General features: G+C 31.7%; 4 protein-coding genes across 5 annotated transcripts; 2 read left to right on the forward strand and 2 right to left on the reverse strand.

The window, feature by feature from the left end:
- Positions 1–1,424: 1,424 nt before the first annotated feature.
- On the forward strand, positions 1,425–3,775 carry LOC120145675 (pyruvate decarboxylase 1-like). 2 transcript variants are annotated; one of them, XM_039159454.1, is made up of 7 exons: positions 1,425–1,526; positions 1,575–1,978; positions 2,104–2,267; positions 2,354–3,004; positions 3,076–3,205; positions 3,309–3,497; positions 3,567–3,775. In XM_039159454.1, exons 1-7 carry the CDS (start codon positions 1,460–1,462, stop codon positions 3,735–3,737), a joined length of 1,776 nt encoding a protein of 591 aa, XP_039015385.1. In that variant the 5' UTR covers positions 1,425–1,459; the 3' UTR covers positions 3,738–3,775. The 2 variants fall into 2 exon arrangements, with proteins under 2 accessions (XP_039015385.1, XP_039015382.1); XM_039159451.1 differs by having other exon boundaries at positions 1,425–1,978; positions 3,088–3,205.
- A 549-nt stretch (positions 3,776–4,324) lies between these two features.
- On the reverse strand, positions 4,325–5,982 carry LOC120145637 (photosynthetic NDH subunit of subcomplex B 5, chloroplastic-like). Its single transcript, XM_039159434.1, has 5 exons — positions 5,644–5,982; positions 5,465–5,528; positions 5,333–5,395; positions 4,802–4,860; positions 4,325–4,725 (listed from the first exon to the last, which is right to left on the reverse strand). The coding sequence occupies exons 1-5, from the start codon at positions 5,878–5,880 to the stop codon at positions 4,495–4,497; spliced, it is 654 nt and encodes a 217-aa protein (XP_039015365.1). The 5' UTR covers positions 5,881–5,982; the 3' UTR covers positions 4,325–4,494.
- Positions 5,983–6,340: 358 nt separating this feature from the next.
- LOC120145691 (rRNA-processing protein EFG1-like) lies at positions 6,341–9,044 on the reverse strand. Its single transcript, XM_039159463.1, has 8 exons — positions 8,835–9,044; positions 8,587–8,716; positions 8,350–8,477; positions 8,073–8,211; positions 7,741–7,855; positions 7,439–7,502; positions 7,058–7,339; positions 6,341–6,508 (listed from the first exon to the last, which is right to left on the reverse strand). Exons 1-8 carry the CDS (start codon positions 8,982–8,984, stop codon positions 6,503–6,505), a joined length of 1,014 nt encoding a protein of 337 aa, XP_039015394.1. The 5' UTR covers positions 8,985–9,044; the 3' UTR covers positions 6,341–6,502.
- A 12,697-nt stretch (positions 9,045–21,741) lies between these two features.
- On the forward strand, positions 21,742–25,110 carry LOC120145702 (magnesium transporter MRS2-2-like). Its single transcript, XM_039159467.1, has 11 exons — positions 21,742–22,121; positions 22,207–22,236; positions 22,960–23,098; positions 23,249–23,370; positions 23,479–23,553; positions 23,870–24,094; positions 24,180–24,224; positions 24,386–24,430; positions 24,511–24,540; positions 24,611–24,730; positions 24,850–25,110. The coding sequence occupies exons 1-11, from the start codon at positions 21,882–21,884 to the stop codon at positions 24,934–24,936; spliced, it is 1,158 nt and encodes a 385-aa protein (XP_039015398.1). The 5' UTR covers positions 21,742–21,881; the 3' UTR covers positions 24,937–25,110.
- The last annotated feature ends 505 nt before the right edge of the window (positions 25,111–25,615 follow it).

Below are 25,615 nucleotides of genomic sequence, written 5' to 3' on the forward strand. Positions count from 1 at the left end.
TTTTATACAAACTGGTTAAATTGGTTTGAATGACTAAACCAATCTGAACGAATCGGTTTGAATTGATCTGGCCGAATCGGTTAGAACCGATCCAAACCGCTTTGCTTGTTGACCGCTGACCGTAGAATTTGACATTTGGCTTTTCTATTGATTTTTTTTATTTATCATTACTTCTATGTTTGTCTTGAGTCCGTTTTGTCAAATTCTAACCCGAAAGACATGTTTTATGTCTTTTAGTGCTTTACATTATAGTTATATTAAGTAAATTTTAAAATTTATGGTCTTACTTTATGATATTAACTCGTCTAAGGGTCTAGGACTACTATGATTCAGTTGTAACTCTTAGGCCGGATTTAGAGTTACAATCAACTTAAACATCAACACATCTAACCAAAGCTATTGAAGTTAAAAGAGCTTGAACTACGAAACTAGCATCTGAAATGCCACGTAAGCTTCTCATTGTCGGAAACTATTCCGTCCATTAACAAAGGAGAATGATGATGGGGAGGAGGGTGAAGAGAAAGGGATAGAAATGGAGGCGGTCGGAGTCATCATCGACGTGGTTTGAGTGGCAACAAAGGTGGTTTATAAGAAAGATTGAGAGAGTTCAAATGTTAAATTAATATTTTATCTAAATCTTAGGGATGATTAGGAGTTTTATTATTTTTAACGAGTTATATCATCAAACTAATAAAAAATTAACGTTTCAATGTCCAAATTATAATAAATCAATAATGTAAACTATTGAAACTCAACTTTTTCATAATCAAGGACTAAAATAAGACTATATTGATACATGTTGGTTTGGACTTAGTTTATACCAGTATCTGTAGCTACCCTGACTCGAACCGAACTTACTTAACCCACATTTGTATATATTTATATACTTTTAAATATCATTCGTTTATTTTATTTTGAACTTTTTAAAAAAATACCAAAAAGAAAAATTCTAAATACAATTGCAAAGGTCAAATGTGATTAATTGACATCTCATAACCTAAACATTAGTAGTGTGATAAAAAAAAAGTGGGGTTTTTTTGATAAATTAATCATCATTTTTTAACTTCACGAAGTAAGCTAACTAAAATGATAAAAATCTTATATGGACTATTAGTGTACATTACCCAAATATAATTTATATGCATAATTAGGTAGCATCTACTTAGATTCAAGAATTGTGAGTTGAGTTTCCGTTACTTGTATTCTATTTTAAGTAACCAGCAACGAGTCAAATGTTTAATATATTTAGCTAATTCTAACGATTTTTTTTCCTCCTGCTGGCTATTGAGTCACAATTGATTGCCACATATTGGATTGAATGGATCTTCTCCAAGAAAGCTCCCCCTTGATTTTGGTTTTACATCCTATAAATGTACTCCATTCTTAAAACCTACAGTCTCAACAGGAAACGATCCCGAATCATTTCTTTCTTGTTTGTTCCATTGATCCGAATTCCGACATGGATTCCACCATTGGTTCTCAGCTTCAGTCATGTAAACCTGCAAACAGCATACTAGGCTGCCCATCCCAGAATGGTTCAATCCTAGATTCCCAAACTCCAGCCGTTGCTGCAGCGGATGCCACCCTTGGGCGCCATGTGGCTCGCCGGCTTGTTGAAATAGGGGTTAAGGATGTCTTTACTGTTCCCGGTGACTTCAATCTGACCCTTCTTGATCACCTTATTGCTGAGCCAGGTCTAAAAAACATTGGTTGCTGCAATGAGCTCAATGCTGGGTATGCTGCTGATGGATACGCTAGGTCTCTTGGGGTTGGTGCATGTGTTGTCACGTTTACTGTTGGTGGCCTCAGCATCATCAACGCCATCGCCGGTGCTTACAGTGAAAATCTGCCTGTTATTTGCATTGTCGGAGGACCCAACACCAATGATTATGGGACTAATAGGATCCTCCACCATACCATTGGTTTATCAGATTTTAGCCAAGAGCTAAGGTGCTTCCAAACTGTTACTTGCTATCAGGTATGAGTGTGTCCTGAATTAAACTGGAAGGTTTTATTTTTTATTTTAATGGTCGAATTGGATTTGGATGTATTGCACTCTTACCCTAAACACAAGTAGTAATTTGATTTTGGGTGTAATTCCAGGCTGTGGTCAATAACCTGGAAGATGCGCATGAACAGATTGATACAGCTATTTCTACTGCTTTGAAAGAGAGCAAGCCTGTGTACATCAGCATAAGTTGTAATTTACCGGGAATACCTCATCCTACTTTCATTAGAGAGCCCATTCCATTTTCTCTATCACCTAGGTAAAGTTTTTTGTTTTTTGCTTCTGAATTTCATTTCCCATTCCCCGATCTTCATGATTGAATAGGGTGTGAATTTGTGGTTACAGGTTGAGCAACAAGATGGGTCTAGAAGCTGCCGTAGATGCAACTGCTGCCTTTCTGAATAAGGCAGTAAAGCCTGTGATTATAGGAGGGCCAAAACTCCGAGTAGCAAAGGCCTGTGAGGCCTTTGTGGAACTGGCAGATGCTTGTGGCTATCCGATTGCTGTGATGCCATCAGCAAAAGGTTTAGTGCCAGAACACCACTCTCGGTTCATTGGCACTTACTGGGGTTCAGTAAGCACTACATTCTGCGCTGAAATTGTGGAATCTGCTGATGCTTACTTGTTTGCTGGACCAATCTTTAACGACTATAGCTCGGTTGGGTACTCACTCCTCCTTAAAAGGGAGAAGGCCATCGTTGTGCAGCCTAATCGTGTAGTTATTGCTAATGGACCTGCCTTTGGGTGTATCCTAATGAAGGACTTTCTCCAAGAACTCGCAAAAAAGCTTAATCACAACGCAACTGCTTATGAGAACTACCAGCGTATATTCGTTCCAGATGGTGTTCCTCCTAAATCTGATCCCAAAGATCCTTTGAGGGTCAATATCATGTTCCACCATATACAAAAGATGCTTTCAGGTAACACAGCTGTGATTGCTGAGACGGGGGATTCCTGGTTTAACTGCCAGAAGCTAAGACTACCACAAGGCTGTGGGTATGTAACAAATATTTTAGCTGTCTCTCAAGTATTTTTGTTTGACATTTGACAAACAAAAGGGGAAAAAGTTGGTGTTGCAGGTATGAATTTCAGATGCAATATGGCTCAATTGGGTGGTCTGTTGGAGCAACTCTTGGATACGCTCAGTCAATTCCAAACAAGCGCGTGATAGCTTGCATTGGCGACGGCAGCTTCCAAGTAAGGGTGGACAGTCTGGAATTATACAGTTCCCAAAACATTCCTAGTAATTTCCATATAAGCAAAGCTCCGAAATGTTGATGATTCATATTATCCTTGACAGATGACAGCACAAGATATATCCACCATGCTGCGATGTGAACAAAAGAGTATCATATTCTTAATTAACAATGGGGGCTACACCATTGAAGTTGAGATCCACGACGGGCCTTATAATGTTATCAAGAATTGGAATTACACTGCATTAGTTGATGCAATTCACAACGGCGAAGGAAAGTGCTGGACAAAGAAGGTTAGATGGTTGACGCTTGCTTGTTTGTTGTACCAGGAAACTAATATATCTTAACTTGGGGTTTTCCAGGTTAAGTGTGAAGAAGAGCTCCTTGAAGCCATTGAAACTGCCACAGGTGAGAAGAAAGATTGCTTGTGCTTTATTGAAGTCTTTGCACACAAGGATGACACCAGCAAAGAGCTGCTGGAGTGGGGATCAAGAGTCTGTGCTGCAAATAGCCGTCCACCAAATCCTCAATAGACTATGAGCATTTTGCCCAGTTTCTAAATTATTATAGTTAAATAAAATTTTCTTCTGTCTAAGAATTTTTATTAGACTAAATCCCAATTAATAAATCAAATATTCTACATCAAATTAATTATATAATGTTGTAAAAAAATATTTATATTATCGAATTTAAGTAATTAATAAATTAATTTCCTATTTTAACCATTGAGATAATTTTTCTAATTTTTTTATTGTGTCCTGGCAATTTAATGTGTTTAGTGTGGTTAAAAAATAGTTTGGTCTTGATTCTTAATAGATTTGAGCTTAAAGTGTGTATTTAATGTATATATTTAATATTTTGGTTAATTCAGTTAATTAACCAATTTTGATTCGAATTAATGGTTAATCAAATATTAAAAAATTAATTATTCCCCAACCAAACTAATTCGGTGGTTGATTGTTTTAATCGAACTAATTCGGTTCGACCGATTAATTCAATTCTAAAAATAGAGGTAATCTCTTTATTGGTGATGGACATATTTTGCGAACACAATTTTTTTTATTAGGTGGAAATGTATTATATTTCTAAGACAAATGTCAAGATTCGAGTTCTGTGAAAATACGATAATATGAGCATCAAGCATTCGACGATTCACATCTCTTATTGATGGACTGGTCCTCATAACATTAAAATAGTCGTCAAACAGAGATCCGCTAATTGATCGTGTGATAAAAGATATTCATGTTGACATGACTATATACGGCTGATAATTACGATTTAGAAGAGAAGTTAAGCCTTTGTGATATCTTCTTTCTTGATGGTGAAATCCCAGAGATCTCCATATTTCTCATTAAAATCCCAAATGCTCATGGTATTGTAGTCGTTGATTAACTTATCACGAGCTCCCCTTTCCATGTTATATATCTGAGGTTCAAAGTGGTGGGGCTTATCTGGTTTATCCATCTCTATTATACAGAATATAAGCGTAAACACTCCAGCTCCAATGAACAAGTACTCCCCCTGCACCATTATGCAATTCATCAAACTAATAACATTTGGTAATAAATAATAATCTTATCTACTAAATGAATTTTACCGGAACATTGAAAAACATTCCAGCTGCAACTGCGGGGAGGAAGAGCCATGAAAGAAGGCCTGCAAGCAGTTGAAAACAACCAATTGCGGAATTAATGTACGAAAAGAGTATTAAAAATAAGGGTAAAGTACATAAATGGTTCCCCGACTATAGGATACTGCTTTGTTTGGTCCTCTGACCGTTAAAAGTTATAAAATGATCTCCAACTATAGGGCATTGTTTTGTTGAGTCTCTTGACTATTAAAAGTTACAATATAGTCACCCAATTATTTATTATGTTCTAGATTTGTCAATTTCCATTAAAAAATTAATGGTCTTCTGAACTAAACGTTAACATGTTGAAAAAGATATGATAAAATTAGGGATAACTTGTTCATTTTGTAACTTTTAGTAGTCAAGGGACTCAACAGAACATTATCATGTAGTCGAGGGACTATTTATAAATTTTACCCTAAAAATAGCGATGCACCAAAGATGTTTAAGCGTTCATTGTAATCGCCTCGTACTAATAAAAAAATATAAGAGATTTACCTTGGAATCCTGTTGGTGGTTCAATAGCTTCAATATCATCAGCAATGGCTCCCCAAAATGATCCTGCAACTAAAACCTTTAACACCTTTGTTTAAACAGAAACAACATGAAAATTTCGCTCTTTCTAGGTACCTTTCTCCTCCTCTCCTTCAAAGTAAGTATGGTGCCCATCATACTCTCCATATTTAAAATCTTCCTATAAACCAACAAAAATACGGGTTTATCCTAAGTTTTCTTTATATACGAACACGAACACGGGCTGAAGATACAAATACATGAAGAAATTATAACTAGAGATGAAATGAACTGACAGAGCTGACGCCATTGGTGGCCCATCTGTCAGTAGGGTCTTCGTTAAGATCAGGTTCAATCTCGGACAACCCTGCGGCATTCAATCTTGTGAAGCTGATTCTTCGGTCCCCATGGTTTCTAAGCAGCTTGAAATCAACAAGACAAGCCTCTCTTTCTCTCTTGGTTTCAAGCTTCCTAAAGCTGATTTTAGGCACCGAATTTACAGAGACAACCGAGAGTGGTGCATGAATTGCCATTTCTTGTTTTCTCTCTCCTTGTTTATCTTCTTTGTAATGTCAACTTTCGTTTTTATCGGATTGAGCTTTGTAAGCGTTCTCCATCGTTCATTTCAGCTCTGCTCGTTATCCATTTTCTAGGACGTTTAAACAAGGCCTATAATATGTTAGGGGTAAAGTACACACGAGATCAGTGAACTATATTCAAATGATCATTTTGGGTACTAAATGTTTCAATATACAAAACAGTCATTAAATTTATCAAACTGTTATAAAACGGTCACTATAACATTATAATAAATGTAAAAGATTGACAAAATTTAATAAATATTGTAATAACGTTATGATAAATATAATAAGGCCTTTAAACCTTTTAATGGCAATTTAGATTTTCCAAAAAGGTAGCTTGCAATATTGTGCTCAGATCAAGGATCCTTTGTCTCCGTTCAAATAACAATTCCTGTGAAATGAAAGTATTTATATCCATCAAAGTAAAAGGATAATTAAATTTCAGCGAAACCATAATTAAAACTAGTCTTGAACTAACGCCAATTACAAAATACTACAAAAAGTTAATTGAATTTCATGATAGATCTCTCTCCAACACCAATTGGTTTTCATGGATATAGAAGCTGAGTTTACTTCAACCCTGCAAATACAAGAGAATATGTTACAAAATTACAGGTACCAAGAATCAGAGAATGAATATGTATTGAACACAACTTTGATAAATAAATATATATATATATATATATATATATATATATATATTTGAACTGAAATATCCAACACAAGTTTAAAAAAAAAAGTCTAAACACTGGTGCGTCTTGACTAATATTCAACTTTGTATTAGAAGACTTGATACTAAAGAAGCATTTAGCTAACAGAAGGTGCAAACTGCAAAGAAAAATGAATAATATGCAGAAACAATAAAGTCAAGGGAGGGAATTGCAAATAGTTCATGTTATCTCAAGGGCTCTTTCCATTTTCTGAGATATGGCAATCTCATGTAGCATGCTTTTTTAGTAAGTAAAAGTGCAAGACTATGATACTAGATGGAGCTTACAAGCCCTCGAGAAGAATGGAACACGGGACAGGCACAAACAATGACAAAAACCAATTTCCCACCATATAAAATGTAGAAAATGAAACAATAATAAAGGAGAAGTACAATAGATCTGAGTCACAGTCACCAAACCTGTTGCTTTCTCTTTTTTGGCCTCCTCTTTCTACGAGGTTTGCGAGCATCAGAATTGGAACTTAAATTACTACTGTTTCCTGTCTTGGAATTTGAGAACCCCCCTGCCTTAAAGGAAGAACCACTTCTGCTATTTGATGTGTTACTAGATGTGGACATCTCAGCTCTCTGCATTGATGAATTTCGGCTGGATGAAGATCCAAACCTTGATTTTGCACGTACTGAATTTGAAAATGAATTAGGCCTTGGAGGTGGCATTAAAGCTCTGGCAGAAGCCTGTCTCTGTTACAAGTTGAAGAAGAACAGAACCAAGGGTGGAAAATCAAAACAGTTAAATTAATTACTTTCTTAAAATGAAACTATACAAATTCTATACTGAACCTGGTTCCTTTCATCACTAGACATGCCAGATGCTGCTTTTCCAGAAGCACTGGAAGCCTGTTCCCTGCATATATAATGCCTAGATGTTTGAGTGCACTTTTCATCGTGACAAAAGCAGTGGGATAAAGATTTGTGGCCTGTTCAACTAAAACGACCTTGCCTTAGATCCAAATAGTACTTCAGCTAACGACAGAGTCAATAGTGATAACAACTCCATGTTCAAGTGATTGCATCTCTAACTTATAATGCTTCATAAAAGCAAAGTTCAGTTGAGCAGTTCAACTCGCAGATATAATAAATACCTGGTACTTTTATCTGTCCATTCATCGTCTGCGTCAACTTCATCACTTGAAGATCCATTTAAGAAGAAATCATCATCACTGAAATCCAACAGCCCATCATCCTCACTCGCTGTCTCTGTTAATCAAATTCCAACCAGAAGATATCATTCTTTTGAAGTTTGAACACAACAATACAAGTTAATAAGAACAATTAGCAGGTAAAGTAAAAGGTAATAAGACAAAACTAGACCTTCATTTTGAAAAGCTTAATTACACTATACAATGAAATAAAGCTAAATATGTTACTACTTTATATAGATTATAACGCTGGCTACAGTGAAGAGAAAATGCACCTTCCATATCTTTCCCACCGGCAGCAGCAGCAATTAAGTTGGCTTTTATCTGCGTCCGCAATCTATTTCTCCTATCAACTACGTCTGAATCATCACATCCCATAAATAAAGATACGTATTTCTCAGTCTTGGGGAAAAACTGCATTTGCAAATAGAAAAACAGAACTTCAGCTTTGCATAGTTTAGGAAAGACATACTGAATTCAAGTTCAAATAGTCAGTTAAATAACATTGTCCTATCATTAACATTTGGAAAAAAAATCTGCTACAAAGCTTACCCTAACATATTCAAGATCCTCTTTCAATTTAGATAGCTGGTTAGCAATCTCGGCATCTTGTGCCTGACCAGATGAAGTTCGTTGCAGCTTCTCCAAACGCCGAATCCTCCTTTCTATTTTTCTTCTCTCTTCAATGACAATTAAGATATTTGCATATTAATGATTCATTCCCAAAATGAAGTAAATACTATAACAGTTCAAGAAAAGAAAAGATAATAGTAAATCTTTTTTTTTTACCAAAAAACTTAATCTTTCTGTTCCTCAAGAAGATTTTTCGTTCCACAGCTAGTCGGGTATGGATTTCTTGTTGTTTCTTAAGCCCTTCTAACTTATTTTCTTGAGCCTCTCTAACTTCAGGAGGAAGATCCTTATATTACATATGCGAAAAGGAGAAAAATTGCAATTCAGAGAATTTATAACACATGCGAAAACCCTAAAATGAAAATTTTATTTAAAAGGAGAAAAAAAACGGAGATGAACAATACCTTCCGCAGCATGCGTTCAATGGAGCGTATCTGGTTCTTGAGAGAAACGGCTTTTGGCTTCGGTTTCTTGTCTACGCCAGGTCCCTTTGATCGCCGAATGACGCGCTTCCCTTCCTCCACGCGCCGCTTACCATAGCCACCGTGGGCCATGTCGTTTCTAACCTTTTTGCTCACTTTTTTTTTGTCACTGCTTTTGCTCCTTTCTTTCGTTTTCTGCTTGCCCTAGCAAAGGCCTCATGGACCAAATACACATAACCCATTTTTTTTTTAGTATTAATATAAAAATAAGTGTTTAAATACTTTAAAAAATGATAAAAATATTAAAAAATTAAATACATATAACATATAGTCATATCATTAATACTTATATAAAATATTCTTGCTATATTAGTTTAAGCTTACAAATTTTGTATTTAAATATATTCTTAATACCTAAATAAGTGCGTAAACTATATTTTTTTCTCGAATAGGTGTCTAATGTCATAAACATTACCACTTTAGATGTTCAGATCATCAATGGCGTTAATTTCTTTAATTAAGTGATACATGTTACGATCTAAATTTTTATATAAAATTAAAAAATAAAATTATATAGTTTTTAAAAATAAAACACATAAATTCTAAAATAACTCTAAAACTTTGAAAACATTCATTTCAATCACTAAATCCACACCTATTGTTGTTCTTTGTCATTCACAAATCTCCACCCGACCTATCTCCCCTCGAAAACCAAAACCTCTATAAAATCGTGACCATGTGAATCGACATTTTATACCCGTGAACCCTATAATGAAAATTGTGATCCTATACGATTTCGACGGTCAATCGGCGACAACTACGATGATATATAACTAGGATGATAACAGGGACTATGTCGGCGGTGACGTTCGTGAATGGAAAAGACGGCAGCAGTGGTACTGGTAGGAAAGGACGGCGACGGCGGGTTAGTGTTATGATTTAAGAATTTTAAGGATTTTGAGATTTTTTTGTAATTTAAAAGAGATTATGGTTTTTATAAATATAATAATATTTTTATTAAAAAATAAATTTTAAAATTATTAGATTGTGACACGTGTCACTTAACGAAGAAAAGTAACGATCGTTACGTCTCGGGCACCTAAAGTGATCACGTTTGTAACGATAGGCACCTGGATTGTCCCAAAAAAATATTGTAGACACCTATTCGGGGCAAAATATATAGTTTAAATACTTATTTGGGCATTACGCCTTAAATATAATTAGAAAATATAATAATTTTATTTAACAATACACATATTTAATCATACTTCGAAAAATCCAGTCAGAGCATGTAAGTCTCAACTATTCCAATCAGAATATTTTATACAGATGATATTACCTATGTTATATATATATATATATATAATTATTTTTACATTTTTTAATAATTTATATTTTATAATTTTATAGCTAATGAAGTAATGATATATATATATATAATTTTTAAAATATATTTTTGAATATTTTTATATTTAAAATTTAGTTTTTAAAATAATTTTTATTTAAAAAATTAAAGAAGTCCTTCAACTTTTAAAAAAACCAATTTGTCATGTCATCAACCACCATGAATTGTCACAACAGCATTGTGAACCGTCACATCAACACCGTAACGATCAACAACAGAAAACGTTGATCAAATGGTCATATTATGTTAATTTTCTGAGTTAGAGGGTCACATTGGGTGAAAAAATAGCGGTCCGCGATCACGATAGCTCCTGCGAAATAGCGGTAGCGTTCCTTCCGATATACCCGTTATACCCGCAATAACGCCCACTATGACCGTAATTACGCTAAACGAGACATGACGAAAACGCGACTGTATTTTGAATCCTGCTTAAGTCCCTAAGTTGTGTTGGGCTCTACTTTGCGTCTAATCTGGGTTTAACCATATGGGTCATATATGGATTGTAATCAGTATTGTACAAAACTCATACACAACCATATGTGTCGATAGTGCCTTATTTGTTACGTTGCCTCAATAAGGTGGCTATGGCTTGTGAGGAATGAGATGGTATCCAACAATAACATATTCGAGTTGGATGAGGTGTTTTTCTTGATTAAGCTTATGTGGCTATAGTGGGTGAAGGCAGTAATTAAATATGGGGATACAATATTGGAAGGGCAATGGAAACAGACAGAGTTGATGGAAATAGTGCATGTGTTGCTACATGTGTCACAGTCGAAGTGGGCTTCGTTGAGTGTGTTACTGTTGAATCAGTTTGCAGGCCGCGTGTTTGAATTTCTTGACTGGGTGTGTTCACAATTGTGGTGTGTATGGTTTAACAATGTGTTTAGGGAGACAAGTGGATTAGCGGATAGTTTGGCAAAAGGGGATGTCACTCCAAGTTCGCGGTTCCAACTTGATGTCTCTCGATCAGATATATGTGGCTGGTTAAGTCGTTTGTGGGTGTAGGTGGAGCAATTTCAGTCTTGCCATTTATTTTGTTTGCCATTGGTGGGTGGCTGTGTATGAGTGTTATGTTTGTGCGCAAGGGGTGGTAGGGGAGGAGTTCATGTGCCCCTCTCTCCCATTCTAGCTCATTGTGTTTTTGCTTTCGCCCATTTTGGCGGCCTTTCTGGATTTCGTGTTTGTTCATTTTTTTTGGGATACATTGTCGTTCATGCATGTACCGCATTCCTTAATAAATACATGATATTCTGCTAAGCAAAAACAATACTATATTATTTTTATTTTTTAAATATATTAATAAATTTTATAATATAATATTTTATTTTAATAAGTAACTAATGTGACTAATAATATTTATCACTTTAAAAAAATACTAATTTTAATAGTTTATTTATAAAATTATAAAATAATAATATTGACATAAAAATATTGAGTAATTAGTATAATATTTTAAAAATAATAATAGTTTATAATAAATAATATTATTTATTATATTTAATATTTAAGATAAAGAATTTTTTATATACGATCATTTAAACATTAGAAAATATTATATTTTCATATAAATAATTTATTTTTTAAAAATTATTTTCAGACCTTAATTGTCTTCGATCCACCCTTGAGCCTTTGTATCGTGTCCATATATCCAGCCCAAAATTCCTAACATATCTCCGGTCTATTTATAATTTTAAGCCTAATTTTAAGAAGGGTAAACTTTTACATATAGTACCTTAATTATTATTTTTGTTCTGTTTTGGTCACTTAATTATTATTTTTCAAAACTTACTAACGTTTAATTTTGGTTTTATTTTGGTCACTCGCGTTAAAAAATTAATAGTGATGTTGATATGTTATCATAAAATAAAATCACGTCATCATTGAAAAACATAAAAAATATCATGTCAACAATTTTATTATTTTTTTGGTAGGTGACCAAAATAAAACCAAAAAATAACGTCAGATATAATTTTAAGAAAATAATTAAGTAATCAAAACGGAACGAATATGATAATTAAAATACTAAATGTGTAGTTTACTCTTTAAAAAAATACAAGAACTTAAAAATTACCTAAATTATCTTGTGACTTAAAATAAGTGCATAAATTATCTTTTCCATGTAAAAAGGTTGGAATTTTTTCCCTTCCAGTTATTAAGATTTTGGCTTGACTAATTCGAACCGACCCTGGTCGTACACTTGACGGTGGTGGGTAAATCTCCCAACAGATATTTTTTATATACACAATGACTCAAACTCGATACATATTTAAACAATATTAAATTACTTATCACTTAAACCAAATCTCGGTTAAAAAAAAGTTAGAAGACTTTGATAACTACTTGACAATAAATTGAATAACTTGGATCCCACAATCAACTTTAATGAAAAAAATTACAAGCTAGTATAGGTCAACTTTAATAAAATAATAATAATAATAATAATAATAATAATAATAGCTAGGAAAGGGTCATTTTCTAAGTCTAGGGTTAGTAGGTATTAAAAAAGTTCCCTTTTATTTAGTCGTGAGCTAATTTATTAAGGTTTAAATATAATACGAGTCTTTGTACATTTTTAAGATTTAAATTTAATTTTTTATATTTTAACTTCAAGGCGTTTTTCTCGAAAAATCACATTTTTCATTTAATATTTTCGATCAGGCACCGTTCAGATTATATTTTCGATCTAACACTCTTTGGAGAAAAACGCGCCCCTTGGGGCGCACCTTAGGCCACGTAGGGTATAGCACGGGAAAGGGGCCGCGCCTTACCTGTGAATCTGTCACGCGTCAGTAAGCCGCGCCCCCTGCGACGCGTATTAGGTTTAATTACCTACTTACCCCGACGCTTCACACCCCAATCCTTCCCTATAAATACCCCATAGTGGGAGCTTAATGATTGACTCCGAACATCACGTACTTGAACAAAATTTGCATACATCTCAATATCGGCGTTTGAATAATTACTTTGAGCTTCAACCATCATTTCAACATCATCATTGTTCGAAAGTTTGAACGTTGTATAAGTTAATGACAACAATGATGTTGGAAATTTGTACTGCAACGACGACATTCTTCTATTACCTTCAACATGAATTTCCTCGAAATTTTTGTTATCAGCTCCTCAATAGTTATTTTTCTCTTGAATGATATTTTAACACGCTCATTTGATACGAAAACAACGCCGGTTTCTTCTTCTCGAATTTCACCATCATAATAAACAATACTTGAAAGTCGCGTTATTATTTAAGTTTAAAAGTGCGGCAATATTATATCTGCAAAAAAAATTGAAATAAACCTGATTAAATAAATAATATATGAACGAAAATATAACACAATAAATTTTTTACACATAAACGTAAATAATTTAAATAATATAATTTTATATTATTACCTATACCGCAAAACTATTTCGACGTATGCTCACGCTTTCTAATTTTACAAACACATAAATTAATTGACAACAATTAGTATAATGTTTTTTTCATATAATCATAATAAACAATAAGTATAATAAAAAATATAACAAAATTACCTTATAACGAAAAATCGAACGAACTTCTAAATCATATATGAGAAGATTTCCGGATTGTTGTATTAATTTTTTTCTGTTGAGAGGAGATGTGAGGAGTTCCGGAGGGAATGATATTTATAGCCGAGAAAAGTTATTATAACTATACAAGACGTGATACCTGCACCGCGCCTTACATAATTATATCAGATAAAGCTAAGGCGCGGCCCCAGGTCTGCGCCGAATATAATTGTGTCAGATTCACAGGTAAGGTTCGACCTCTGCCCCGTGCTATACCCTACGTGGCCTAAGGCAATTCCCAGGGGCCGCGCTATACACATGTGTATCTCATGTCAGCATAAAGCGCGCCTTATCCCACATGGCGCCAAATCAACGTTAAATACGCTGCAGAGGGCACTTTCTACAAAGGGTGTTAGATCGAGAAATATAATATAAACGGTGCCTGATCAAAAATATTAAATAAAAAAGATAATTTTTCGGGATAAACGCCTAATTTCGAGACATTAAATTTATGTAATTTTTTATTTAAAAAATTTGACTCTATTTACTACGGTCAATCCAATCATCTTTAGTCATTGACATGAAAATTATATAAAAATAACTTTTATAGTCTCAAATTTTTGCCAATTTTACTCTTTTTAATATTTTGGTATTATTTTTGAAAAGTGATTTTGAAAGGTATTGTTAGAAAGTGCTTCTGAAAAGTGATTTTGTAAAGTTGAGTTTAAAATTTTAATGTGTGATATTGCTGTTAAAAAGTACTGTTAAAAATATAAAATGTTCATTTAGACATGATATTCTAAATTAAAAATAAATTAAGTGGTATATAATTCATTAATATTATGATATATAAAAATATCAACTTAAATTATAATAAAAATATAAATATTATTACATTTCATTGATAATTTTTTAATATATAAAATATAAATTTTAAACATTTTTAAGTATTTAATATGAATTGTTGATTTAAATAAAAAATAGTCTCTGAATTACGGTTTTTTACAAGAGATGTTTAAATATTTCTTAGTAATTAGTATGTCTTAGACTATAAATTATGCTTGTAGAATATTTAAATCCCAACAAATAAAAAATTTAAAAATATAACTGTAATTTCATTCCAAAAGTAATTTCAGTAAAAGTTAAAAATTCTAACTTTTGAAGTTGAGTGAAAAATCACTTTTCCAACTATGACTTTAGAACTAACTTTGAGGTGTTTGTTATTGCTTATAGAGTGAAAAAAGAACTTTTCCACCTCCAAAAAAAATTCTCAAGCATGGCATGAGAAATTTTTAAAATCAATAATGTTAAGAGTATATTCGGATGAAGAAATTTAAAATTTTAGATATTTTTAAAATATAGATTTTTGAAAGCATTTATGATTAGTTTGTTTGGATAAATGTTTATTTTGGAGAACTTTAACATATTAACATTTTATGAATTTAAAAATAATATAAAGAAAAGCCAAGAATACTAAAAATAAACAATATAAAAATGCGCAATATGTATATCATCATATTTAAAAAAAATACATTAGTATTAAAGCTTGTCTTAGATTTTTTTTTCCTTCTTAGTCTCACTTTTTCTTCATCTTTATGATGGGCAGTGGTATCAATCTTGATATTGGTCGTGATCATTTTTATTTATTATTTTTCTTCTAATTTATTACAATGTACGTTTGCTTTTTCCTTGTTTTTGAAATTTCAATAAATCTATATTTCTAATATGTTTTTTTTCTATTTTTATGATACGTTTTTGTTCATTTGATTGTTTTTTTTTTCTTCTATTTTTAGGATTGAGTTTCATATCATCATGATTGATTAAGATGATGCTTATTTGTTATTATGACGATATTCCCTCATTTGGACCATCAGTTTGGATTCAGATACTCGATTTGTGTTCGTAGATGATTTTTTCACGTCGTTCGACTCTGATTTGTGATTTTTTAGTGGTCTTTCAACATCTTGATCCTTTATCTTTGCTTTTTTCTTCTTCTTCTTATTTTTAAAATTTTAATAACTGTCTTTATGATATATTTTTCTATGTTTTTATGGCTCGTTTTCCTCTGTATCATTTTCGTCCGTTTGACTGTTGTTTTCGTTTATCCTTTTTCGTTTATGACACGTGTTATATAATGACCGTGACATATCAGACACCTAAAAGTATAATAGAAAAAATAAATATTTATTTTTAATAAAATATTCTTTTTTTTGTTAAAAAAATTTAGGTTATGGGTGACTCCTCAAGTCCAGGACATGACATACCTAAGACTCAATTATGATTTACATATGAATTTACAGATTGCTCAATAAAAATGACGGTGGTAGGATTTGTTGGCAATAAAATATTCTTTAAATACTTAAAATTAACTTAGAGTTTAGTTTTGATATTTATTTTTACATTGAGCTTTTTAAAATAACACTCTGTCCACCCTTGAGCCTTTGTCAGTTGTCACGTGTCCATGTTCCAAACCCTAATTCCTTACATTATATCCCATCTAATTATAATTTTGAGCATTATATTTTTATGTTTTTGACAGATATTCAGTCAGACCTGAATTCCTAACATTACATCCCATCTAATTATATTTTTGAAGGACTTTAAATTATGTCCCATAAATTATTTGACAATAAATAACTTGGATCCCACAATCAACTTTAATTTTTTTTTTAAAGTGCATGCTAGGAAAGGGTCATTTTTCTATTCCTAGGGTTACTAGGTATTAAAAAGAGTTTCATTATACTTACTCGGGAGTTAATTTATTAAGGATTAAATACTATAAGAGTCCTTGTACTCTTTTGAATAAATGGTAATCTTCGTATTTTAATTTTAGAGTAAAGTACACAAATGGTCCCCTAATTATAAGATATCACTTTGTCGAGTCCTCCAACTATTAAAAGTTACAAGATGATTCCTTGGCTATATAGGATGCTGATTTGATGAGTCCTCTGACTATTAAAAGTTACAAAATAGTCACTTGACTATTCGTATATTCAAACTCGTCATTTTTCATTAAAAAATCGGTGGTCGTCTGAGTTGAACGTTAACATGTTGACTGAGATATGATAAAATATGATCCCATAACCGTTTGAACTGTATTTTGTGCATCGACTCTTTGTTTACATTATGCCGCCGAATTAGTGCTTGAAACATTATACTGTCGAGCCAGTGCTTGAAAGCTACGACAGTACATTAGACATCATTAAAATATAAATTTATCATATCCCAATTAGTAGGTTGAATCCAACTCATACAAACATCAAGTTTTTAACCAAAAATTATGAGTTTAAAACATATGAATAGTCAGGTGACAATTTTGTAACTTTTAATAGTCGGATGACTCAACAATATAGTAAGGGGACCGATATGTAACTTATAATAGTCAAGAGACTCAACAAAATAATATCTTATAGTCGATGAGATTATTTGTATACTTTACACTTAATTTAAATACATTACATCTTTGTACCTTTTTATCTATGAATCTCGTTCGTTTCGTTAAATTTCATTATAAATTGGTGACATGAAATTTATAAAAAAGAAAAATAAAAAATAATTTTCAAGCCTCAAAGTTTTGCCAATTTCACTCTTGTTGTAATACATTGGGTTTGACCTAAACATTACAGTAAAATCTAAAATGTCACTAAACTTAAAACAAAATAAGTTTTTTCAAAATAAAATTTAAATTTCAAGAAAATAATAAAAAATCTAAAAAAAATATAAAATAGTACAATACTTGAAAAGTAATTAAAAAAATAATACTTGAAAAAAAATGAGAATCGACTAAAACATGTCGATTCTGAGATTGGTGATCAACATCAATCTCAAAGGAAAATAAAATAGGTAACTAGTTATAAAGTTCAGTGTGGTATATAAGTGCATAAAAGGAATCTGAGAGTATGCCAACATAGAAATCAATCACATAACATCATATAAAATGCATGATATACTGGTAAGCCCTATCTACCCATCCTTCCACTAATAACCACAAGCAAAGTTCCCCGAACTCAGTAACACCTTATTTCTCCAACAAATAGTAATATGTAATCGTATTATAATAATAAGCAATAATATATGATCGTATTACAACAACAAGTAGTAGCATGATACATATTAAAGAATCAGTATCTTCCTCTTGTACAACCTGTCTCATGCAACGTGACATACAATAAATGACTATATTTCTAGTCAGAACATAACAACAAGCTATCCACAATCGACAACATCAAGCTAGCATTCTTATCAAGATATCCATAATGCATGTCATGTGCATGAATCAAGTAGATAGTGCATATCTGGCATGCTTGTCAATCATATAAGGTAATATATTGTAATACCAAAAAATATGATTGTGACCAAAATGAATAAAATAAAAGTTTGGGGGTTAAAGTGTAAACTAGCAAAAATTTTAGATATTAAAATAGTAATTTTCTTGAAAATAATTTGTATCTTTTAAATGAATAGTTCACCCCTAAGAATGAGGTTTGGGTATTATGTGGATTTTTTACTCATAAATTATGTTAAAAGCTATAAAGTGTTAAAGTTTGGGAAAAACTCGAATAATCAAATTGAATAAAAAATTTAGGAAATTTTGCTAGATAATAGAGCAAGGGCAAAAAAGTCATTTCATATGTTAAAATATGATAGGCTATGGACCATTGGATTTAAGATGATTTCCATGTTAAATCTTAACAATTGGATTAAAAATGGCAAGATTGATATTTTGGAAACTTATAAGGGCAAAGTTGTAAACTACTGATTTATCGGTATAATTACAGCCTTTGGATGAGAAAATTGATAAGTGGAATAATGAGAAATATTGGATCTTAAGAGCAAAATGATCATTGTACATTAAAATGAATTTAAATTCATTTTAAATATTAATGGTTAAAAAGGATAAAATTAAAAGAAAATAAAGTTAAAGATATTTTTCCATTTTTGGAGCTGCTGCCGTGAACTCCCAAGAGCATATAGGTAAGTTCCAAATTTGATTTTCAATCCCTTTAAGTTGGATTTAAGGTCTAGACATAAAATCTATTTTTATTTTCCTCTATTAAATTCTCTACACTTTGGTACTATTAGTTTTTGGTTTTGATTAGTATATGTTATGGAATTGGAGGAGAGAGGCTTAGAGGGTTAAGGATTCAATTGATTTAATAATGGATTATGAAAAATTAGATGTTTTATCATTACTATACTCGATTGATGTTGTAAATTAATTGTTAAAGCTATAGGGACCTATTCAACTATTATGAAAAAGTTTAGGATTTGAAATGAAAATTTATTTAATTTGTGTAAACTAATTAATGAAGGGAATTGTTAACAATTAAGGCGATGATTTGTCTAAGTGGTGTTTTAGTTTTAATCGGAAGGTGGTTTAGATATAGAGGTGGTGGTGAAATGTTTGTAAAAAACTGAAAATTAAAATCTTTGGGGTTAAATTATATATAAAATCATTGTTCAATGACCTATTTAATGTTTAAACAATATTTTAGGGGTAAAACTAAATATTACATTTTTTTAACATTTTCACTTCGTCAATTTAGCGGGACGACAGCGGAGAGACCATTTTGTTACTAATCAATAACGTTAGTGATTAATTTATTATTTTTTAAAACTTCAATGAAGAAAACAAAAACTATCTCAAATGTTAGTGATCATTTGTATAGTTTACCATTTTAAATAATTTTCTATGTCCATGCTGTAAAAAGAAAGCCTAGAAAGAAACCAATTGATTAGGTTAGTATTAGGAACCAATCAATTACATTTGAGATAGTTAATTAAATATATATACATTACGCCTACATCGCTAACCACTTCAATCATTCCGCTATTTTTTTTTCTTCAATGTCGGTTATTTTATAATGTATAGTTTTTGAAAAATCTAAAAAGATCACACATTTTATATTAATTTAAAGGGTTACAGATAAAATAAGCCCCTAAATTTTATTATTTTTGCTTTATATTTTAAATTATTTTTTTAAAATAAGTTATTAAATTGTTATAGGTAATTGTTTTAAGTCAGGTCATTTTTTAGTTAAAGAAATTTTTTTCGGCCTATAATATGGTGACATGTCACATAAAATTAAGTACTTTTGATCAAAAAAATAGTTTAAAAACTTGAAGAAAAAAATCACAGCTTAGGAATTTATCTTGGTAAAAAATAGTTTAGGTATCTAAAGTTATTAGATATAATAGTTTAAAGATTTATTTTGACCAAAAAATAATTTAAGGACTTAAAGCAAAAAAAATGATATAATTTTAGGACTTATTTTTAGTTTAAGCCTAATTTAAATAATGATAAAAATGTTAATAAGTTCTGAAATAAAAATCTAAATAATTAAATTTAAAAATAAAAACCTATAAATTTTCAAATTACATTGAACAATTTATCTTCAAAATTTAATTTAATAATTAGATTAATATATTTAAATTTTAGGTAAATTACATGAAATATTTCTTTTCATTTTGAATTAATTTTTTTAAAAATAATATCTGAATATCAGTAACAATCTTAAAATTCTAAAATTATTTGATAATTGATTTATTTGAAAAAATTATATTTTCTTTTATTTTTAAATACATTTGGTTGATTTCTTATTCTAATTGTACATATTTTTAATGTTAATGGGATAATCTTTCAAGCTTATTGTTTTTTAAAAATAAATAAAATATATCTAAAGTTTTTAAAATCTATAAACATGTACTATTTTTAACTTATTTTACCTATTTTATTAGTTTTCAAAGTTAAATAAATTATTTTAACCTTGTTCTTTGATATTTTGGTTATTTCAGTCACATTAGATGAATTATGTGTAGCACCAGATTGATGGCTGCATCCATCACCATCTCAAAATGTTTTGGTTTTAGAAAGTAATTATTTTATATGAATATTTGACTGCAATCTTTGTTATGTTTACTTTATGGTAAACAGCTACTTTTTATTTATAATTATATTTTATATTTTTAAAATGAAAATTATTTATTAAATTTTTGTTGACACAGAATATTCCATCATTTTTTTGTTTTATATATATTTTTGTCTGTGTTGGTTATAATTATAATAAAATTAACTCAATCCCCTGTTATTTGAAAATACCCATCTTGACAAACATGGGGAGATTTTATGCATTACTTTGTTCGTGCCCACTGTCTCGAGTTCACGGCGCCATGCATCACCTTGGACAAAATTTGATAATGTATTTGTATTTTAAGTAATGAGTTCTAATAATTTTATTTAAATATCTATAAAAATATAAAAATCTGAAAATACCTTACAAAGCTATTTATTATACTTGAAGAAGGAGGTAAATTTGTATTTTTTACATAAAAAGTTTAGGTTAAGGGTGATTCCTAGTCCAGGGTCAATACATACTTAAAATCCGATTGAGATTTACATATGAATTTACAAGTTGCCCACTAAGATTTGAACTTGACATTACAAGCTCAAATTCCTGAATCACAACCACTTGTGTCAACACTCATTGGCGGAAGTAAATTTGTATTTATCAATTGAGTTAATGTATGAATTAATTGATGACACTAAATTTAAGTAAAACTTTAATTACTAATATAGATAATTAAAAATAATAAATTTATTAACATTTTGAAAATTTTCAAATAATAATTTTTTTTAATTTTATTTTTTTTCAAAACATAATTAATATTAAAATTAAAATCTCAAACAAAGCTTAAATATATATGCAATTAATCCGTGACTAGTTTTTTAGTAGAGGGATGAGTTGTGTAATTTGACGAGAGATGAAACCCACGTCATGCATATTATTTTACGCAATTAAATGTTTAAAAATTTCTTTAAAAAGAATAAATTCCGAGTGACCCTAAAAGCAGATTTTCATGTTAGATTTCGATCCAAGCTCCAAAGACACGCACCCCTCCAAATAAACAGAGAATAAAAAACCTCCCAACATCAAAAAGAAGAGAAACCCGTTTAAATTCATGTGAAAATCGGTCAATATTGAAGTGGTTTGAAAAGAAGAAGAAGAAGAAGCAAAAAGCTATAGTATTATTTTGCTAGATTTTTGAAAAGCGGGGTTGGTTGGGTCGGAGATAGTTGACTGTGATGGTAAGAAATGGTGCACGTGGTGCCAGCGGACCCACAGGCGGTGGTTGCGGTGAAGAAGAAGGCGCAGCCGTCTCGAAGTTGGGTCCTTCTCGATAGCACGGGGGAGACCACCGTGCTCGACGTCGACAAGTATGCCATCATGCATCGAGTTAACATCCATGCCCGAGATTTACGGATCCTCGACCCTCTCTTGTCTTACCCTTCCACCATTCTCGGTCGTGATGGAGCTATAGTCTTAAATTTGGAGGTTACATTTGTTAACTTTTTGTTTTTGTTTTTTCTTTGAACTCTTTCTTTAGCTTATTTTGTTTTTTGTGTTTTCTGATTTGCAGCATATCAAAGCAATTATTACTTCTGAGGAGGTTAGTGGGTTTTTTTTCTCCCTTTTGTTAATTCAGTTTAGTTAATATATATATATATATATATATATGTATGTATGTATGTATGTATGTATGTATAAAAGATGTTAATTTTGGAGTTCTTGATGATATTGCTGAGGTGTTTTTGAGCAAGTGTTGCCCGATTGATTGGTTTTTGAGTTATAGCTTTTGACAGAATCTTTTTTGTTTGTTTTTGTAGATAAAGTTAGATCCTGAATTTGTCTGTTTTATTTCTTGGATGGATTCTATAGAGTTACTGCCTGATATTGGATTTCGTTCATTTAATGTGTGGAGTGAGGGTTGTTTAGTTTGTTTTATAGTGAAATAATTACAGCTGAAGTGGATTAGAAATGAACAGAAGTGGTTCAGCCTTTTATCTGTTAAAACTTGAAACGATTTTCTGGGCTTAGTTCATAATATTGAAGTTGAAGGATGAATTTCTAATATGAAGTGAATACATGAACCTGAGAGAATTTTACTTATGATTTTTGAAACTATAAATGAGTTCTAAGTATGAAGTACTATGTGTTTTGAATGATATAATCTGCTTGTCTAGTCAATTTTTGCTGCTTAGGGTTTTCATTGATTGAGATTACTCTATTGTGTATCTTGTAAGCTCAATTATTATGAGTAGTTACGAGTGTTTTAATTAGGGTTTTAATGGGCAGCTGTTGCAGATAGTAATTTGTGTTGTATTTGAAACAGGTTTTGCTTCGAGATCCATCAGATGAAAATGTTGTCCCTGTTGTTCAAGAACTTCAGAGGCGTTTGCCTCGGGCGAATGTCATACGCCAAGGTCAGGACTATACGAATGGACAAAATGATGTTGAGGGTGACGAAGATGGTACGTGTTGTTAATTGTGTAAATCCAGCAGCTAGGTTGATGAACATCAGAAAACTCATTTGACATTTCAGCAATTTCATCCTTAATATAACATCATAATTTTCTGATTTTACTCTTTGACATCTAAACAATCTAGTCCATGCCATGCAGAGTCTCCATTTGAATTCCGAGCATTGGAGGTTGCTTTAGAGTCTATTTGTAGTTTTCTAGCAGCACGAACACTAGAACTAGAGACTGCAGCTTATCCTGCTTTAGACGAGCTGACCTCACAGGTAATCGTTCTTTCACGTTTACCAAATTTTGAATAGCTTTGTTTCTCTGTCCTTCCTCTGGAGTCCTGTTCATTTTGAATTGTGATTTCTGAAATACGCCATATGCAGATCAGTAGTCGTAATTTGGATAGAGTTCGTAAATTGAAGAGTGCAATGACCAGATTGACTGCTCGGGTACAAAAGGTACAACTTCATTCATGTTGATGTGCATGTGAAACTTTTTTTTGTTTTTATCATATGCAGTTCGGTCTCTTCGGTTCAACTACTGCTATATTAAGTAATAAATTCTTGAGAGTTTCACATTCTAGAGGCTGATTATTAAATGGACCATGTAATGTATCTAAGGGATTGATGAGTTGCATATTTCAGAGACTCTGCCTAGATTATAATGGAAGCTGAAAGTGTAAAAACAATGTTTAATAGTTAAAAAGTGTAAAAACAATGTTTAATAGTTACATTAAGTGGCAAAGAATGATGTTCTAATCATCGATTTGTGTAGGTGAGAGATGAACTAGAACAGCTACTGGATGATGATGATGATATGTCTGACCTTTATTTGTCAAGAAAATTGGCTGGAACTTCACCTGTTAGTGGATCAGGTGCTGCGAATTGGTATCCTGCATCTCCTACGATAGGATCGAAAATTTCCAGGGCAAGTAGAGCAAGTATAGCAACAGTTCGTGGCGACGAGAATGATGTTGAGGAGCTTGAAATGTTACTGGAGGTTAAAAGTTAAAACGATGATTTACTTCTCGTGTTTAAAAATTTATCTACCAAAAAGGCTAAGTTGGTAACAATTTGCTTTGCAGGCCTACTTTATGCAAATTGATGGAACATTGAACAAATTAACAACGGTAATCATCCTCTTGTACCCTTTTTCTTCTTATATTTGGCCTGTTAACCATTATTAAAAATTACATGGATTCTTTTCAACAATTTTCTGTATTTTCCAAAGTCTGTATTTCTATTTTTATTTTTTTATTATTTTTTTGCTGCTTAACTTGAAATTATGCAGTTGCGGGAATACATCGATGATACTGAGGATTACATCAATATTCAGGTAAACGCAAATATATTATTGAATATGTTGTGCTGTGTGCTATGATTTTCTGGCTGAATCGAGCTTATTTCTTTTTGCAGCTTGATAACCATCGAAACCAGTTGATCCAGGTCCGTTAATCTTCTTCCTTCTAAGTAATTTTTGCATTCTAAAGATTGAAGTGATCTTAAAATTTTGCAGTTAGAACTGTTTCTAAGTTCGGGAACCGTGTGTTTATCCATCTATTCCTTGGTGACTGCAATATTTGGGATGAACATTCCATATACATGGAATAGTAACCATGGATACATGTTTAAATGGGTAAGCAAACTGTTTCATCTGTTAACGTATTATACATCGATGTTAGGCTGACTCTGCATCTGGTGATTGATCGTTTGTTGTTCATCTTCTTTTTTTTATTCTTGTGTTTGTGATGATAGGTGGTGATTGTCTCTGGGATACTTTGTGCAATTCTGTTTGTACTAATAATGTCCTATGCCCGGGTGAAGAGTTTGGTTGGATCTTGAGACCTCGGGGAAAGTTTATTGGAGATTCTTTGCATGCGAGTCAGGTTTCAATGAAAAATTAGGACACTTCAATAAAAACAGAAATTTGTCTTTTACTTATATAACTTTTGATGCATGCAATTGGAAAACTATTTGAAAGAAAAGAAATAATAAAACACACATAGTTCCAAGCAATATTTTTCATTTCATTTTTCTTTTTAATGTTTTTTTACATATTTGGAATATTATTGAAATGTGAGCTTACTTTTAGGGTCTAAATCTATATATAATACTTCCAAATGTTATAATAATAAATCTTTCGGGTTTTTTTCCTTATAAGATTTATTCATTTGATTTTTGTTACTACGAGCCTCTGCTATGCGAACCTTCAGACATGCAGAGCGTATTTTGCGAACTGCCATCATGCGAACCTTCAAGAAGTTCAACCAATTGACGCCACCTTTGATTATAATTCCTTCTTACTCAAGCTCAAACCGGATGAACATACGCCCTTCGAAGGATGAATCCTCTTAAAGAGTGTGGGAATGATGCATGCATGAGAAGAGTCAAATTACTCCTACATATGAAATTAACGTTGCTTTGCAAGATGGGAACGAAATTGCAGCACACTTTTGGGTGGGACACCAATGTTTTTAATATTTCACTCTTTGTTGTTTCAAAATCGAGGTTGAATCTTTTT

The sequence above is a fragment of the Hibiscus syriacus genome, unplaced genomic scaffold (genome assembly GCF_006381635.1).
Source record: "Hibiscus syriacus cultivar Baekdansim isolate YM2019G1 unplaced genomic scaffold, ASM638163v2 tig00002478_pilon, whole genome shotgun sequence".
Classification (NCBI taxonomy): Eukaryota; Viridiplantae; Streptophyta; class Magnoliopsida; order Malvales; family Malvaceae; genus Hibiscus; species Hibiscus syriacus.